Source organism: Ambystoma mexicanum, chromosome 10 (genome assembly GCF_040938575.1).
Source record: "Ambystoma mexicanum isolate Mex_15411 chromosome 10, UKY_AmexF1_1, whole genome shotgun sequence".
NCBI classification, from domain to species: domain Eukaryota; kingdom Metazoa; phylum Chordata; class Amphibia; order Caudata; family Ambystomatidae; genus Ambystoma; species Ambystoma mexicanum.
Window position 1 is genome coordinate 1,364,641,999 of NC_090932.1, and position 19,455 is coordinate 1,364,661,453.

At 44.7% G+C, this 19,455-nt stretch overlaps 1 protein-coding gene across 1 annotated transcript in view; it reads right to left on the minus strand.

Moving 5' to 3' along the window:
• MYO18B (myosin XVIIIB) overlaps positions 1–19,455 on the minus strand; it is a 1,784,667-nt gene that overhangs the window by 1,112,660 nt on the left and 652,552 nt on the right. The window contains exon 22 of the mRNA XM_069620271.1: positions 9,427–9,492. Within this exon, the coding sequence (XP_069476372.1) occupies positions 9,427–9,492 (66 nt within the window). The remainder of the gene's footprint in view (positions 1–9,426; positions 9,493–19,455) is intronic.

Consider the following 19,455-nt stretch of genomic DNA (forward strand, 5'->3'; position numbering starts at 1 on the left):
TCATTCCATTTCCATTTTCAACAAAGGTGACTAGGCCCACAGCTGGGCGAACAGTACTGCCTCCATAGGCTGGAGTAAATAGAGAGGTATAACCGTCCAATGCAGGGACCAGAAAAAGACAAGTTTCTTGCAAGCAGAGTATATCTAGCTCACCTGATAGTATATAATTGTCCATAGTGATATGTATAAAGCCTCTCGTATTCCAAAAGTCCATCAGCCGGCAAGCCACTTGTGGTTAATCAGAATTCTGTTGGCAAGTATGGGAAACCTCCTGTCAGCCCTTCCAGTCAGTGTTTCTTTGAGCTTTGTCCTTCGTGAACGTAATTGTGCGTTTGTTGAAGTCTTCATTGTTAAATGCGATTTTCAACAGTCCTTGGGGTCTTCTAAAATAGTCTCCGACTTCTATATCTCTCTCTTCGTTAGGATTTGACTTATTAATTTTCCCTGTAACTCTCGTCTTTAGGAGCTTGAATACAATTTCTTCTCCTTTCTGTACTAGAGACATACACTTGTGAGGGAAGACTTGAATCAGGGACAAGACGGTACTTCTTTTCCACTTTTGCCGACAAATATGCGCATTTAAAACCCATACGGAGCAGGAGGTGAGCCATTTCCGATAAGGAGGTATTTACGTTGTTTGATCGCAAATGCATTATGACACTGGGCCTCTTTACGAGCTTGCCGGTGCGGATACAATGGTAGTGGTAAGCTTGCCGGTACTGTTGTATCCGGACCGGCAAACTCCGAGTTGTGCTCGCGGGTGCCTTTCATTCCGCCAGGTCTGACCTGACGGAATGAAAGGCACCCGCGAGCACAGCATTCCGGATGCACAGGCACCGTTGATAACGGCTTCCCCATTCCCATTTGAGCCCTGTAGGGCTCAAATGGGAATGGGGAAGAATTTTTTCTTGGCTACTGCCAGGGTTGTAATGAGGCCCACTGTCCGTTATGTGTTCTTTTGGAAACTTCACTATCAGGATGTCGTCTGAATGAAGAAAGCAAAGCAAGGGCAGATTATGAAATAGTCTTAGGGCATTAAAACAGTTCAAGATTAAGCCATCCTTTGCAGTTAACAAAGGTTCCAGAGTGACCATACAGGCTCCTATCATGTTTGTGTCGGGCCTGTGCCAAGCTGGATTTTTGTCCTGGGAGCTATTAGGGGCACCCCTCTTCGGTGAGCCTGGCGTTCGCTCAAATTCTACACTGGATGCGAAATGGGGCTCCACTTTTAATTTGGGCTCACCATGTTTTTGCTTAGAGTGACTTTTTAGTAATGATAGTCCTCTTCTTTACTCCAACGTTAAAAACAGACTGGCCTATTATAAGGTGTGCTGAGAAACAGTTGTGTCTTTCACTGCTAACAACGAAATTGTATAGAAGATCGAGTTAGTCTTCTGAGGAACACGTTGAGTTATTTGGATACATTGTTTCATTGATTGAGCAGATATCTCCAGCAGAGCTGAAGGAGTCAATCAACAGCCTTCTCGTCTTCGATCGTAAAACGAACAATTAAGACAGTCTTCATCAATTTGCACACCATTGTTCGCCTTATGTTCACTCTCATCCAAATGTTTGTAAGAGGAAGGACCCCGTAAGTTGATCTGGACCTTTCCCGAAGGAAAGTGCTCTTTACTCAAGCTGGTATGCTGAGGATATGTTCAGCAAATTCCTAACGAAGACACGAGCAGCATTGAAATTCTTACCATTGGGCAGGGGTACATCCTGTGAGGCGTCTCTTTAGAAGATGTGTTAAGTTTTATTTTTTATTTTTTTATAGATGAAAAAAGTTGTTGGTCAGCCGTTGTATTGGGCAACAATTGGGTTTGTGGTAAGACTAAAAAAGACTGCATCGCTGGCATCTTTGTCACCTTCCTTGTAGTATTGGCAGCGTTTTTGATTACTATCGAGGCGATACACTCATTAGCTACTCTAGTTTGGGAATGTGATGGTGCATGGCTAGATTTGTCCAGTCTCAAGGACACACAATCTTTCTATGTTCATTAGGTTTCCGGCAGTTAGTAGGTCATCTGGTTTGGTGCAATCTACAATTCCCCACTTTGGGTGAGTCTAGATTAGGCGCAGTTAATTTCTCTACCTCTCTGTTTTGTAAGAATGAATTAAGTTGTAGCAGTTCTAGGACTGAATTCAATAAATATTTTTTGTCAGCTCTCCCTAGGTCCAATGCGTCTTGAAGTTTTCTTTGGATCGTATTTGCGCATTCAGCCTCGTGGTCTACTCTAGATTTCAACATTGTTATAAAGGACTGAATATAGATTATTTTCAAATGGATCATAGCAAGGAGAATTAACTGATCTTTTGCATGTTCATTCATAGATTTGTATAGCTTAAAAAATGGCACCAGCGAAATGGTCAGGGCAGCCATCATGTTGCACTGTGTCTTGAACGCTGTCGAATTCAAGCCCTGTTTTGAATCGTCGCTGGGTTTAAGGGAAAACACAAAATCGTCCAAAGAGGCTGCCATTGATAAGTTATTTGTGTTCTTGGAAGCAGAATGATGGACGTTCCAAATCTGTAGAAAAAGAAGTAAGGTGCTGTGGATCTTATAAAATTTGAGACTTTTTTAGGAGAACATTGAGCACTGACCATTGGTAATTTGATGGCTGGTCTCACGGTAACCGGAGACCAACTGGATGTCTTGGGAAATGTATCATTACCATTTCTCTAATTTCTACTTCTTGGGGCTTAGCAGGCACAAAATCATGAGCATCTTTGATTGAGATTTTTTTCCCAATCCAAACATGCCTTTGTTACCAAAGCAGGGGGGCCGCTCTATGTCACATGTAATGATTTTCAGAGATACACTGGTAGCCACTGTTGAGCCAGGCCGACCATTCACATCAAGGAGACCACCCACCGATCTCCTGTGGGGAAAGCTTGTTATATCACAGAGGGAAGAGGAACCTCCTCAGAAAGACTCCTGCCGAGATCCATGATTTTGTCAGAGGCTATCTGTCCTGTCCCTAGATCAAAATTACGCCTTGGGGTAGATGCTGCATACCTATAGTTTATGTCAAAATTGGTTAGAACTGCCTCACTTTGTAAAATGTTGGCATCTGTTAGGTCTTATTTGTAGAGCAGGGCCTCGCAAGGTTCAAAACTGGCAAGTCATCTTTTTGCTGTATCCCTTCCCATGAAAGGGGGAGAGATATTGATAGATGCATACTTCGAGGACTCGTCGTCAGTTTTGGGAGTTTTTTTTTCCTTTCAGCACGTTAGTTAGGACTGTGCATTCAGTTCCTCCCACCACCAAATCGTGCAGCCAAGATTTAGCGTCTTTCATAGCACAAAAAGACCCACGTTTAGCTGTCACCTCGTGTAGCGGCAGAATAGATGTAGAGTGACTTAATGTCTTATGTGATTTCACCACTATTCCGCTCACCTGGGATTTTAGCTGCAGTCTTCTTCTGCACATTGGAAAGAAGCACAAGGTCTCCAACGTAGGTTACATATCTTCACTATGGCCCAAACCCAGGTAGCCCGCCTCCTTGCTCTCCCCGGCCTCCCAGGCAACACAGCCAACACTCCTGCACACTCTGTGTCACTCTGCGACTGCAGTGAGTTTTTGAAGGAAACCGCTGGCTCAGGAGTAGAGAGGAAAGAAAGACTGTCAATTTCCTTGGCAGTAGCTGATACAGAAAGGGCAGGGGTCCAACAGAGCCAACACTCCTGCACACTGCTGTGTGCAGTGCAGTTTTGTAGAAATTAACATAATTTGACAAAAAGGAAAGCTGTTCAGCATACTGGTGACGGACAGTGATTAGGTTAGGATCAAGCAACTGTCAAACTGTTGAAAGATGGTGCGATTCTCTCTGAGAATATATAAATAAGTCAACCTTTTCATCAGGTGTGGACATTTTTGTTCAGCTTTCCATACCGGAGTGTGAACTGAGGAAGCCTGGATACATACCATCCCCTATTAGAGAACTCCATGGATACCTTGTAAGGCTGTGTTATGTATATTCCAAGGCAAATTAATTGATGACAATTCGTGTTTGGAAATGCGTTGAGCTATTAAGACTCTCCAGAGCAATTGTATTTCACACAAAGGGAACGTTATCACCACCACAAATAACTAACTTGCCTCTACTGAATATTTATGTATGTATGTATGTATTTATCTTGGCATTTGTAGAGCACACCTAACCCTGAGGACTCACATGACACTGTCTCTTCGGCTGATTGTTGTCTGTTAGTGATGTTGGCTCTTAGTTTACTAAAGTCACTTGCAACACATGAATCGAGACTGTATATGGGCAGCATGACTGCAATTAGCATCGTTTATAAATTAACTTAGAAACGTAAGGTGCATGGATGCTGAGAGGAATCTCGACGAGGTCTCTTGTTTTTACATTACTGCCAATTCAATGCAATGTGTTGCTGCCTTCTGTGCCTTTTTCGTTCAATATTGATGAAATAAATAGCTTCTGGACTTTTCTCTTATCAAAAACCTGTTTGTGCTTGTTCTAAGAAGGTGAAGCTGTGCTGACGGTCTGGATGCTCTTTGAAGGCTCGGGTTTCTTTCCTAGAAACAGTTATACATATTCAGGGGCAGCCTATGATTTGCAAGCTTTCCGTTACCATGGGAATGGACATCGGTGTATAGCTTCCCCTTAGCAGTGCTGCTGCAGACATTTACAGTTGCATTTTCATCTTGCCGACAGATGCCTTGCTGTGCAGTTCCTTATTATTTTAGTATTAACGTGTCTGTCTCCCGTCACTTCCATTCCTCCCCTGCTGGGCTCAATTTATGCTGTATTCTTCTGAAAGTGCAGTGGTAATATTGTGAGTTTATTTATTTATTTTTGCATTTATACCGGGCACTAAACCCATGGGTACATGAAAAGGCATATGTTGAACCAATAGGCAGATGCTCTATTTGAAGAGACCTTTTTTCCGTAATTTGCGGAAGGTCCAGTATTTTCTCTCCGCTCTCAGAGTGGGGGGCGGGTAGTGCATTCCAGAGTTTCACTGCAATGACTGGGTAGCTACAGCCGCCCACTCTGGTCAGTCTGAATTTAGGCAGGGTAAGCCAGTTGGTATAGACAGTTCTTGTTGGTGTTGTAGACTGGACTTAAATGAATTTCTGAGCGAGGTGGGGGGGCAGTGTGAGAGGCATCTGTGGGTTATTACACCTAGAATACATTGATTCTTGAAATTCTGGCTCATTGTGTTTCTATTTGGTGCACTGGCTAATTGCCTGTTGGTACACTTTTCCTATCAAGACGACCTTGTCTTTCTGGTAATAAATAAATAAATAACCTTCTATCATCATGGGGCCTCATTACGAGGTTGGAGGCAGCCATGGAGCTATTAGCTATTAGCTCCATGGCTGCCTCCAAAACCCCTCCGACTCCACCCTGGTGAATGGAGCGATTAACGGTCCATTCTGAGGTCGGAGGGACCGGTAATTCCCCATTCACCAGGGCCATTCCCCAATCCCATTTGAGCTCCCATAGGGCTCAATGGGTATGGGGAAGGCGCTAATAACGGTACCGTTATCAGCTTTAGAGTCCCTTTGCGGGTCCCGTCCTTAACGCCTGTAAAAACCAGGCGTTAAGGAAGGACCCGCAAAGGGAACTCGTAGTAGGGAGGTAAGGGATTACCGGCAAGGGTGCCCTTACTGGTGCTGGTAATCCCTTACCTCCCACCTCGTAATGAGGCCCATTGTGTTAACTCCCTCTGATGATTACATTATTATTCCATAATGAGTTCCAAAAGATCTTCTTTTTCTCTGCAGTGTATTATTCGATCTTATTATTATTCCGCTATCCTCAAATCTGTACGGGTACGCTTTGCCCCATTATTACCTTGCCCTTAAGATTATTGAGGCAGCAGTAGCTGCTCTTCTTCATCAACCTTTTAAAGCCCAATCACTGCTTGGGGTACATCCATCTGGGCCTCAGCCTCTTTGCAGTAGAGATTTATTTATTTATTTATTTATTAAATTTATATAGCGCGCAGGCAGCCCAGGGGCATTGTGGCACTGTTACTTGCAGGAAGACGTAGTTACAATGTGAGCAGGTTGTGCCTTGGGTTACATTAAGGCAGTGACCTGTGATCAGATATATCACATAATACATCATACAATACAATTATGAGGGCTAGGCCATGTAATTGTTAGATGAACAGGGTCGTTTTCAGGGTTTTCCGAAAGGCGGTCAGTGAGGGTTCAGAGCGCAGGGAGCTAGGGAGGGTGTTCCAGTGTACGGCAGCGAGGTACGGGAAACAGAGAGAGGTACGGGAAACAGAGAGACAGTTACCTCGATGTAATGGATGGAGACGCTATCTGGTTCCTGGTCCTTGTTGATCTCTTGGTTGTCTTTGATTCTGTCAGCCATGGGGCACTCTTTCTCATGTCTTTGCTCGCATGTAGGTTTGGGGTACAGTTATTGACTGTTCATCTACTTCCTTTTTGACACTGGCCAATTTGTGAGAAGGGATGCACCTGGGTCTTTCCCTCATTGAGCATTATTTTGGAAACGCTGTCTCTGACAAGGCCTGACATCTATGTGGATCTAATGGGCAATCTGCTGGATGGTGGCAAGTATCACTGCTTGCAGATACAAAGATGATACTCCCCCTTCACTGCAAGTGTAATACACTGATGGCAATCTCTGCTTGCATGTCATTCTTCTCTTACCATGAGGACTGGATGGCCTCTGTGGACCTCAATCTTAAGCACTGTAAAATAAAATATCTTCTATACTTCAGCTGTGATGTGCTTTCATTCTCACATTGTTTAGAGTTTGAAGGCTCTTCTGTGTTGTAGGTATCCAAAGAAATGTAAACATCTGCTCCATGCCTTTAAATTCTGAATTGCAGTTCAGTCTTCTGCTCTCCCTCAAGGGCATGGTGGCATTGCTCTGTCGGCCTGCTTTTCACGGCGTGTGTTTTGCCTACAGCGCTCAGATGGCGGTTTGATAATAGGACTCGTCAGAGTTTTCCTCCGATCTGGTTTGAAAATCAATGCCTGCGGTCAGTCATTTCACAGTCAGTCATCAGTGTTTAAGGCAACATAGGGCCTCATTACACGGTAGGCGGAGAACCATGGCGCAATTAGCGCCATGGTTCATGCCGGTAAAATACCGGCACCGCCTTGGTGGAAAGGGGAATTACCGCCCCATTCCAAGGTTGGCGGGGCGGTAATTCCCCCTTCCACCATTGCCCTTCCCCATTCCCATTTTTGCCCCATAGGGCATAATGGGAAAGGGGAAGGTGCTAATTACGGCACCGCAAATTGCGGTACCGTAATTAGCTCCCTGGGTCCCTTTGCGGGTTGGTTTTTAACGCCTGCAAAAAGCAGGCGTTAAATTCCTCAACCCGCAAAGGGACCTCGTAGTAAGGCGGTAAGGATTTACCGGTACCGGCAAAATACCAGTACCGGTAATCCCTTACCGCCTACCGTGTAATGAGACTCATAGTCACGTACTCTCTGCTATGCAGGAGATAGATTGAACATATATGGTGGCCAGTGCATCTTATTTAGTGACTAATCCTTCAATATTGAGTTTCTTCTTATCAAGAAATAACAAAACTATAATCGGCCTATTGTTCCTAATAGTCCACAAGTTATCTGTCATGACATTTGCTCGACTACGTCACGCGGTCAGCCGAGGACTGGCTTTTTTTACAAGATGTCTTTAATGGGTTGATTCGTGGAAAAGAGTGCATTAGTCCTGCAAGGGCCGCACGCTGAGAATGACACTGCGTGAGCCTACGCGCAGAATAAAAAATGCGTACCATGCGTATTCATGGAATTTTCTGCCCAAAGAAACCATACACACAAGTCGCCGTCAGAACGCCCCTGACACACCCTACGCAAATCAAAAACAGCCAGAACAGCTAACTTTGCACACTCTGCCGGGTGCAAATGGCCCCTTCAACCATTGCATGGGGTTCCCCGCAAGCGGTCCTATATCTGAGGTAACCTGTGGGGGCTCCCTTGTAACTGTTAATGGCTCCTTGATGGGTAAAACTCTGAAAATCTGTGTGCAAACCCCAGCAAACCGTTCCTGCTCCCCACTTCAAAGCAGACGCGCACACCTAAGTCCGATCGGATTCCCAGCTGCAGACACGCACCCCTAAATCCAAAATGCAAACCCACCTTTGCACTGCGATTCCTATGCACAAGTGTATTTACGCCTGCCTTCGGGTGTCGGAGAGATGGAGGGATTTGCAAGGGCATTTCAGAGGTGAGAGGTTGCGCGGTCACATCCATGAATATGCTTTGTCATGCGCATTTGTTGGCATGCTATGGGCTGCCTGCAGCCCGTCCCTCGTAACGCCCACTTTTCCCCCTGTTCCTCCTCATTTTTTGAGTTCCGTCCCCTACTCCGCCCTCTGCGCAGGCCTCGCCCAAGCTCTGCATGGTATCTCGCGCAAGTTACTCGACCTCTTGTACCTTGGCCAACTCAACACAAGTTACGAAAAAGTGCCACGCAGTCGTTTCCATGAATCGACAAACAGGGTTTTGCACGCCGAGTGGTGCACAAATCCCCGATTTCCCACGCAAATAAATCCATTAATCGTCCCCTTATGCTTGCTGTTTTGGATGTCATTTATGATTGCCGACGTCTGATATTTTTGTGGGTGGGGTGGTTTGCAATGATAAACACATGAAATGTATTATTGTCCAGTGCAGCATTGGCCTCGAGCTAGGTTAATACATTAGCAAGCACTTTAATACACTTCAACATAACATAACAGTTTGAAATGATGGTTGTGTACGTTTAAAAGTATTAAGATCCTACTAGGTTATATGCATATATGATCCTCCATTTACTTGTCATGCAGTACTTAACGGACCTTCTTTCTCACACTACAAGGCTGAGTAGCACTGTTAAAGAGGTTGAATAATTGATTTGGAGCAATTCGAAATTGTGGTATTTTCTATCCCATGTCTTGACCCCTTTTAATATTTAGTTGAACGTGTTAAAAGTCCTGTGTATTTTAGACTGAAAAGTCAAGAATGTAGATTAGCAGACGGAAATGCTTTGAGGTGGTAGTCGATCCATGGAAATAAATAAATACGGTGGACAGGCCAAGCGTCAACAAAACCTTTATTCGAGTCTTGCATTTGTGCAAAATATGCAAGCGCAAAGTCCTACCATTTCCTCATGGCCAACAGTTCCGATGCACAGACACATCAGATCAGAGTCAATCCTTCATTACTTTAAAGAGTATTTCAAACACAGTCTTAATTTCAGACAAAGACAATAACAGATCTCTGCCTTATCCCATGTACCTACCTTGATAGTCTGCCACTCACCCACCCACAACCTTTGCATGGCATGCATGGCCTCCATATGTTTACACTACTATCATTGCAAGTTGAGTTCATGTGCACTGACAAGCATGCTGCCAATACTTTTCAAAGTGAATGTTAAAGGCGGTGTGACAGCATACCTGACTGCGTCCCACCACAACACTTTTCTTATCCAAATCAAGTGACTGGAAGAGCTCTGCAATGGCCTGAAAATAGAAAAAGTACTGGTTATGTGTGGACTTGGACAGGAATGTCTCATGACTTTTGGTTTGGAAAATGGCTTGTAACTCCCAAACACTTGTGTATAGGTGCGTTATAAATGCCATATCATATCATATAAAATCATAGCAATCCACGACCCAGACAAGATTTAGTGACAGAATTTCGATCACACAATGGCCCTCATTACAACTCAGGCGTTAAGGGTTTAACGGCGCCGTCGGCGCCATTAACCCTTAACGCCTGATTACAAGTGTCCCTTTGCGGGTTGGTGTTTAAATCCAACCCGCAAAGGGACTTTGGAGCTAATTACGGCACCATAATTTACGGTGCTGTAATTAGCGCCTTCCCCATTCCCATTATGCCCTCTGGGGGCAAAAATGGGAATGGGGAAGGGCAAATGGTGAATGGGGAATTACCGCCCCACTCACCTTGGAATGGGGCGGTAATTCCGCCATCCACCATGGCGGAATCGTAACCTTAGCGGCATGGACCATGGTGCTAATAGCACCATGGTCCTCTGCCAAGGTTGTAATGAGTGCCAATATGTTGAAGAAATCATAGAAATTCTCATGTGGTCATACCAAGAAATGTTCATATGTGTTGTCTTATTTAATGCTCTACTTGGGGTCTGGTGACACAGTGCTTGGCATTTTAATAACTGGCTTATCATTTGGCCAGATTTCTACATTGAATAGAATAAATTCTACACTATTGGCTAAGGTAAGTCCAAGTCATTAAGCAGTTAGGTAGTGATATAGATGAGCCACTTGAAGCATGGGTGCGTTCTAAAACACACAAAACTCAAGGTCATTTATGGGAATGGGAATTTCTAAAGTAAAAGATCCCTTATTTACACCCATCGCCTTACCTGCTGCTTGTTCTATGATGAGATTGAATTGACAAATCTATTCATCATAAGGTTCCAAACATATATATAAAGCAAAACGTACAACAGAAAACAAGCATTGGCACAGCCAATAGGCATACATGTGTAAATTTAGAGCCTCATTACAACTCTGGCGGTAGCCGGAGTTGCATTTTAACTGGCACCCGCGAATGGGCAAGAAACGGGTCATGCCGAGTTCGGTGGACCCAATAATCGCCCATTCGCGGGTGTCCCGGCAATAACGGACTACCCATCCCCATTCGCCCCCATAGGGCATGGGATGTCGGATGCACCGGCACCATTCAGAATGGTGCCGGTGCATCGGACATGCTGTGCTTGCGGATGCCGCTCTGCCTGCCAGGTCAGGCGCCCGCGAGCACAGCTCACAGTATGGCAGTCTGGGAACTACTAACTGGTGCCGTAGTTCCCGGACTGCCATGCTTATAATGAGGCCTCTGTATTCATTTAAAGCTACACAGGGGCAACAAGGCTTAGTCCCTACATTTAAGCCTATTGCTGTTGCCAAAGCCTGTTATTGTAGACTTTTTTATATTTTATAATTCCCCATACTTCCACATCTTAAAGGCTGCTAAACTGACACACGTCCTGCGTCAATGAAGTCTCGTTCTTGTTTGAAAGTCCCTGACTTGTATTTGGAGCTAGTGCTACATAAATTAGCCATGTCTCATGTTCATACTGCCAAGGCCCTGTTGTTTAGATGAGGTGTTGCTGGTTTCTACCTTACAAGAAATATCACAAGCTGCTCGAACAAAAGTGGTGCACACACAACTTCCACACGGCGCGCCCACAGGATTTCCAAAGCTTTAAGGAAACATTTGAAAGATCTTGAAAAAATACTGAGCTGTAAAATAACATGAGTTCATATAATACAATGAATATATGAATTCACTGTTATGTGCGGTTACAATAACTGCAGCAGTGAAAAGTTAACAAGGATCTGACCCATGTAAACAATGACACTGTCAGGCAGGCTGTTACATTCCAAAATGGTGCCTGTGGAAATACTCTTTTAGTTAAGAAGGGGGCAGATATATCACTTAATCTGCCTGACAGAGCACTTAATGATTATGGATTGGGACTTGTGTTATAAAGAAATAACAGATTTAACAACTGTATGTTCAATGTCCACTGGACTCTACAAATCAGTTCCTTCTATAACATACCTTCCACCAAAATGCCCTCTTTTCATATCAGAGAGTATCTCACTGTTAGGGAGAATTCTCCAGAATGGCTAATTTCCCTTACCTGTTGAGTCCCTCAGCAGCTTTGCTGGATTTCTAGGGTTTTGTCTTTTTACCTGGTAGGAGTGTGATCCTTTTTTTCTCACTCTTACATGTGTTTTGCTGTTTGTTTTTCATTTTATGCTCATGGGCTATGGAGTCTCACCCACTCCATAGGCATCATCTTTTTACTGTTTGTCACACAGCACCTTCAGTGCAGTGACACAGGGTTGTCTTTTCAGACTTCCCACTTGAAACTCCATTTTCTGGGACTGATTAGTGTCTCCCAGAACATACAAAGTTGCCATTGACTTTACTATTCTTTTAAAATGTACAGACCCAGTACAACCTATCTTCCAATAGAGTACTGGAGGGGTTAATAGGTATCCCCTTTTGTCTGATTCTCATGGGACATTTCCATGTTCCCCTTTCTCTAAGATTTGGCTGGTGGCAGTGGTATCTACCATTTTTATTCTACCGCAAGCTATGAAAATAGCCTAGGTAATGTTAGAGGCTATGGTGGTAGCCTCAAACTCTAACCCGCTGGACCCCTTTTATTTTTATTTGGTTCTGGTAGGGTTTATTCGCCATTTCTTTTTGTAAAGGTCTTTCTTGTGTTTTACTCTGCGTGCCAAACCAGGTTTGACTCCTTTGTTCACCATACTTTGGCGGGCTTCTGCACAGAAGCCCTCCTTAGGCACCTGAGTGTCTGGGTGGACAGGATGTGAGGGAGGAGTTTGAGGCCCCCTGCACAGGGTCTCCTTGGAGACCCAAGTCGAGCTCTAGTTTGATTGGCTAGGTGGCTATCCTGCCAGGACAGCCACCCTGCTGTGTGATTTACAGCCAGGCTGTGTGAATGTGGGATTTGGTGCATAAAAAGCCAGTCCCTGGGACTGGAAGGGAGAGTCGCCACTGGATCGAGAGAACCGCAGAGAAGCTTAAGGAAGACGACTACAGGCAACTGCAGGACATCCCGATGAAGCCCTGCTGCAGGTCCGAATCTCCCCCGAAACTTCTATGACAGAGAAGATCTGGAAGGAATGTTCTTCCCTTGAGCTTGGTGGAACCAACCAGCTTGCCAAACACCAGATGCTGGCCTCACTCTCCTGGTCGAATTTGCTGTGCATCGCTGCAGTTAACCGGATAGCCAGGAGGAATGGAACCTGTTTGGGTTTTAAGGAGCGCTCCTTTTATTCGATGTTTTGCTCTGCTGCTGTTTTCTTCCCTGGGCAGTGCAGGGCCCTCCAAACATCCTCCTTCTTTTCACCACGACAGTCGCTTCAGGAACCATGAGCCTGCAGGAACTGCCAGGAACAACTGCTTCAGCTACAGCATTCTTCTCCATTTAAAGTACCGTGCAAATCCGGTCGTTTGTTCCGTCTGACCGCAGTGAAAGTGCTTGAAATCTTTCGCCTCTCCGAAGGCTCCTTTGAATAACATTTCCTCCGGCCAACTTTGTTTTGTACTCTTGGCAAAGACTTAACCGCAAACTAATCTGAACTGTGTCATCCTCTGCAAAGACTCTGAACCATTAACATTGGCCCAGGCCTATTGCTTTGAATCCTAGTTGTAGTAGCATTTTATAGATTGCCTTGCGTATAACTTGTTGGTGTTGTTGATTTTGAATAACCTTGGCTTTCCTCCCTTTTAAATTACTGGAGTGCCATTTTTATCACACTTCATTTTGAGCCTAACTTGTCCAGAATTGACTGGGGGTCGTTATAGTATATCAAGATTGTGAGTTTCTGCTGCTTTGTGATAGTGAACTGTTTTATAAATGATGGTGTAAATAAATGTATATTCTTTTACCCAGAAACCTAGAATCAGTGTTTATTTGAACCATAGTAATTGTTGTCCTTTGTGTAACCTCTGCTACTTCTCACTTTACTCTTGAGATAAATTTGGCTGCTCAGCCATCGCTACCACTTTACTGTGTAGTACAGGCTTGTACCAAAGGTGAAATTGTACTTACACTTGTATCTTAATAGTGTGTGGTGTTCCCAAAGGGTACTGCATATGATTCTGCCTACCCTAGTGGCAGAGGTGGGATAAAGTATAGTGATTACACTTAGAGTGCTGCTATTACATTGGCTCAACTAACCACAAGGCTAAACACCACTAATAGAAATTTTAATCATGTCTGATCTGGAAAGCTGCAGTCAGGAGACCCTCCTTACTTACACTGTTGATCATTTGAAAAATTTGTGTAGAGAAAGGAATCTCTCTGTTAAAGGCAAAAAGTCATAATTAATTGAAAAGTTGTTGGAATACCAAAGTCTGGGGAGTGGGACAGAAATACTTGCCCCTCCAGCAAATGTGGAAAATTATGAGGATGATAATGTGTCAAATATTATGGATGAGTTAGATGAGGCAGATGAATCTCACAATGTAGGCCCTATTGCTCCTCTACTTGCTCAGCAACCTCAACCTTTGTCCACTGGTGCCCCATCCGGTCCTACACTCAGTCCTGAATTCATTCATCTAGAAAAGATGAGGCTTGAATTGGAATTCAAACGTATTCATGCTCAAACTGAACAAAAGCATCAAGAACTTAAGCTCAGAGAAATGGAGTTGAATCATTCACTAGAAATGAAAAAAATGTCTATTGAGAATGCTTCTCTCCCAGACTCTTCTAGGTCATCCAGTCCTAAGAGAAATTGTTGGTATGTATGAGGCTAAGCTTGATATTTTGGATTGGTTGGCAATGTTTGAATATAACCATGGGATTCAAGACATTACAGGGATTCAGTTGCTTCCTTGGCTCTTCTCTAGGCTACTAACTGTTGCATCTGATGTTGTGATGACGTTGTGGGAGGTGGATAGGATGGATTATGAGTGTGTGAAGCTAGCTTTAATTGCTAGATTTGGGAAGACCCCTACCCAGTACCTGAAGAGGTTTAGGACCCTCAAAAAGCATGATGGTACCCCTTGGACTACCTGGGTGTGTGAATGTTTGAAGAACTTAGAGGATTGGATTAAGGGTTACAGAGTTAACACTTATGAAGGTATGAGCAATCTTGGTATGTTGGAGTCAATATATGATTCCTGCTCTCCTGAGCTCAGACAGCACATGGCCGATTCTAAGGAGATAGATTCAAAGAAGTTAGCTAAGGCTGCTGACTTGTGGGTTGCCAACAGGGCTACTCACAAGGATTCTGTGGCAACTCAGAAAAAGGATGAGGGAAAGCAGCCAAAGAAAGATAACAAGGAGAATTCTAATACCTCCAATCCAAAATAGGGCCCCAAATATAACAAGGGTAAGCCAAAAGGAAAACCAAATCAGGCTAGTGCCCCTTCTGGACTCAAACCAGAAGGAGTTCAGAACAAACCCCCATTCATCAACATATTTGGGAAATGTTATGTTTGTGGGTCAACTGACCATGTGAAAGGGGATCCCAAATGTAAGGGTAAACCTGCAGGGGTCCACACAGTCTCCTTAGCCTTCTCCCCAGAGGAAGAAGTACCTATGGCAAGTGGAAATTTTCACCTACTGGCTGATGAACCCATGAGAGTTTCAGCTAGTGTTTCTTTAGTGTCCCTGGGTTTGTGGGAACAACAGAATTTAGATGTCTTTAATTCCATCCTATATAATACTAAAGAGTATTATAAAGATAGTGTTCTTGTGAATGGCCAGGAGACCCCTGCCATCAGAGACACTGGAGCCAGCAGAACTGTGGCTGATGAATCATTTTTCAAGGTTGAAGATGTTGCTAAGGCACCCAGACACCTAACCAAGTTTGCTGGAGGCCCTGTGAAAATGCTTCCCCAGTTACCAGCTCTCATCCAGTGCAATGACATGACTGTCAAGTTACCTGTTAGTGTGCAGAGTGAGGTGCCTGGGAGAGTCCTGTTGGGTAATGACCTGAAAACTCTTTAGTTGTGTCTAGTACCTCCAGGCCTCCCAGTAAAAGGAAACAGGAGCTCACTAGGCCTGCAAGGGAGAGGAACTTGAGAGGTTCTCCAGGGGAATTGATAGAGGAAACTATCACCCCAGTCCACAGGTCTTACTAACTGCTATTTCAAAAAGAAAGAGACAAAGGGGAAACCTAAGACCTCTCAGAAGAAAGCAGATAGCACCCATGTGCTACCAACTAGGACATCCCCAAGATTGTCCAAAGTCACACCAGTGACTCCTCCACCAGCTGAGACTGAGTGTGAGGCACAACCCTGTGTGGTTGATCCAGCTACTGAAGAATCAGATCTGGAATGGGACCTTACTCCCTTACTCTAGTTGGAGATCTGGATCCTGCTGACCATCCTGAGCTGCAATCTTTACGGGCAGAAGGTGGACCCAACAAGTTAGACTTCAGCAGAGGACAAAGAGAGTGTCATACTCTTGAAGGTGCTCACCTACAGGCACCTTCTGAGCTCGATGGGCAAGAGCCTGGGAAGCATAGGTTGCATTGGGAAGATGGCCTCTTCTACAGTGAACCGAGTCTACCCCTGGGGACTGCAAAAGACTTGTAGTGCCCCTAGAAAACAGACTCCAGTTCCTACAGTTGGCCAATGAGATAACTTTGGCTGGTCACTTGAGTTTCAAAAAGACCAAGGAACGGCTCTCTTTATACTTCTACTGGCCTAAAATGGGTCCAGAAGTTGACAGATTCTGCAGGAGCTGTCACACTTGTCAAACCTCTGGCAAGAGTGGGGCCAAGAATGTGGCACCGTTAGTGCCTCTCCCAGTGGTGGGATTTCCTTTTGAAAGGGTGGGAATCGACATTGTTGGTCCCCTTGACGATCCCACATCTTCAGGAAACAGGTTTATCCTGGTTGTAGTAGACCATGCTACTAGATATCCTGAGGCGATACCTATGAGAACTGTTACAGCTCAGGCTGTGGCTAAGGCTCTACTTGTTATTTTTACCAGAGTTGCGTTTCCTAAGGACGTGATATCCGACAGGGGATCCAATTTTATGTCCCACTACATGCAAGCCATGTGGAAAAACTTTGGTGTCACTTACAAGTTCTCTACAGCCTACCATCCACAAACAAAGGGATTCATTGAGAGGTTTAATCGAACAATGAAGCGCATGATAGGTGTTTTAGAAGAATCCCTTAAAAGAAAGTGGGACCTTCTACTGCCATGCCTTCTCTTTGCTTATAGAGAAGTCCCTCAGGAGGGAGTTGGATATAGTCCCTTCGAACTTCTTGATGGCCATCCAGTCAGAGGTCCTTTGGCCCTGATTAAGGAGGGGTTGGAGATTGTTCCTTCCCCTAAGCCAGTCAGGGTGACTGACTATGTGATAGGTCTCCGGAGGAGAATGTCACACTTGATGGCAGAAGCTAGTGATAACTTGAAAGCAGGTCAGGCTCTGGTCAAACATTGGCATGACCAGAAGGCCAACATTGTTGAGTTCCCTCAAGACCAGCTTGTGCTAGTTATGTTGCCCACAAGGCAAAGGGCCTTGCAGGACAAGTGGATAGGACCCTTCAGGGTTGTGGGAAAACTTGGAGAGATGAACTATCTGGTGGATTTAGGCAGACATAATGAGGCTCCCAGAGTCTTTCACCCCAACCGCTTGAAGGCCTATGTCTCAAGACCAGAAGTGGGAGCTTTGCTTCTAGCTTCAGCTCAAGAGGAGGGGGAGAGTGAACCTCTACCTGACCTACTCAGAGGACAGCCTTTAGATGCAAAAATACAAGGAGTTAATCCCTCTTCTAATCTGACATCTGAACAACAGGAGGAGTGCCCCTTCTACATTCCAAAGGATGGTTAATCAAGTTCTGAATGGGATGGGGGACTTCTTTACTTTACTTTACTTTATTACACTTGTACTGCGCTCAATGGACCCGAAGGCATGATGGCGCAACATAACAAACAGTCACACACAAATATAAAACATAAGACATGGAAAAATGGGCAAGACTACATATTATAAGGAAGCAAAAAAAACTGTCGCCAGAAACGATAAATAGTTTAGCTTGCAGACATGCAGGTTAACCAGGAAAGGAAGTTAACTCTTCACTAGAGTGTGTCAGAGTACCAGTTTACAGTTAGTGCTTCCCAAGTGAGGGGATTTGCATGCTCTGAGGTAAAGGGGTAAAGTGCTAAACCCACAGGACACTAGAACACAGTCGCAGGTATGTTCGGAGCACCAATCGCTGAAATCTATCCTGCGTAGAATCTTAAGATCAGACATTCTGACCACACCAGGGCCTGCCCTTTGTCGTAGCCAAGCAAGCACTTTGTTTCTCAGTGATTCTCTAGACTCTTTCCCATCCAGTTTAGTGACATTAGTAATCAGAAAGTTCCTTTGATCCAAGACAAAGGTGTTGGTGGTCGCATTCTTAATATTGGGCATTTGTGATTTCCTTGCGTACAGACTGCCTGGAGTCACCTGGTTTTGTTGCTGTTTCCCCTGCGCTTGTTTTGGCCGATGATTGATGTAATTTGGGACCTGCCGTATGGGCGACCTCCCGTGGAGATTAAAAGATGATAAAACTGCAGGAGGAGATTCTATAGGATCTGTTTGGCAACCCTGATGGACACCATAGAGGTCGTGAGAGGTTTGGATGGATTTTTCAATTCCTTTAGGCTCTGGTTCAGTCTGAGTAAACATTTGTATATGCGATAAAGATGGAGAGGGCAAAGTTGAGCCCACAGACGCCACCCATCTCTGCAGATCCTTCATGTTACAACAGGCCACCAGGTCGCGCAGCATCTGAGCCTTGAAGTGTCTCCACGTGGCTGATGTTTCTATGCTTGCTACAGAGGTAACCCCTATCTGCATTACTTTTAAGGATTAGATAATAGAGATAATCCATATTGAGCGCCCAGCGAGCTGTAGTATTCCTGCTTATCGAGTTCCTTATTCAGGGGATAGGTACCATCTGTAGTTCCATGATCAAAGGAGTTAGCTGCCTTAGAATGTAGGAGCTTAGGCATTAGTGAGAGGTAGCAAGCGTGGTAATTATCATGTTTCAGGTCATTCTCACACTCATTGTTGATACTCAAAAGGTTTGAGAAGGAGAGTTGTTCCTGTTTGAGCTTCTGTCTCCGTTTAGCACTTAAAGCAAGCACTTCTGAAAACCTATTGACACTTCTATGAAAGGCAATGGAGGGTGACTGTATAAGGGGTTTCTCTCTGCTCATAACTTCAGGCTGGGTAATAGGTGTTTCCAACCCTAACGTGAAGCCTGTGTTATCTTCCATAGACATATCTATGCCCGTGTTTCTGCCTGCTGGAGTGCAGGACCTCGTAACTGGCATGGCACTTAGAGGGATTAAAAGGGCCGTTAATGCAAGAGCCAGGGCAAAAATGTAGTGCCCCAAAGAGCATAACAGTTGAATCGCTTTCCAACCTGTGACACCCGCAACCTAATAGGAGCATGTGGCTGCTAAAAAACGTACTCACTCACTTCTGCATGGCATACTTGGATGACATTTCCATGTTCAGCTCTACTTGGAAGGAACATGTTGACCACCTAGGATATGTATTGCAGGCTCTTGAGCAGGTCCATCTGACCATAAAGGCAAGTAAATGTCAAATTGGTCAGAGCAAAGTGGTCTACCTTGGTCATGAGGTAGGAGGAGGTGAAATAAGGACATTGCCTAGCAAAGTACAAGCTGTACAAAACTGGGCCACCCCTACTTCTCAAACCCAGGTGAGAACCTTCCTAGGCCTCACTGGGTACTACAGGAACTTCATAGAGAACTATGGGACCATAGCTTCTCCCTTGAATGTAATTTCCTCTCCAGAATTCCCTAAAAAGGTCAGATGGAATGAGGAGTGCACTCAAGCCTTGGAAAACCTGAAGAAAGCCCTTTGTCAAGCTCCAGTCCTAAGAGTTCCTGATTATCACCAACCCTTCATTGTGCA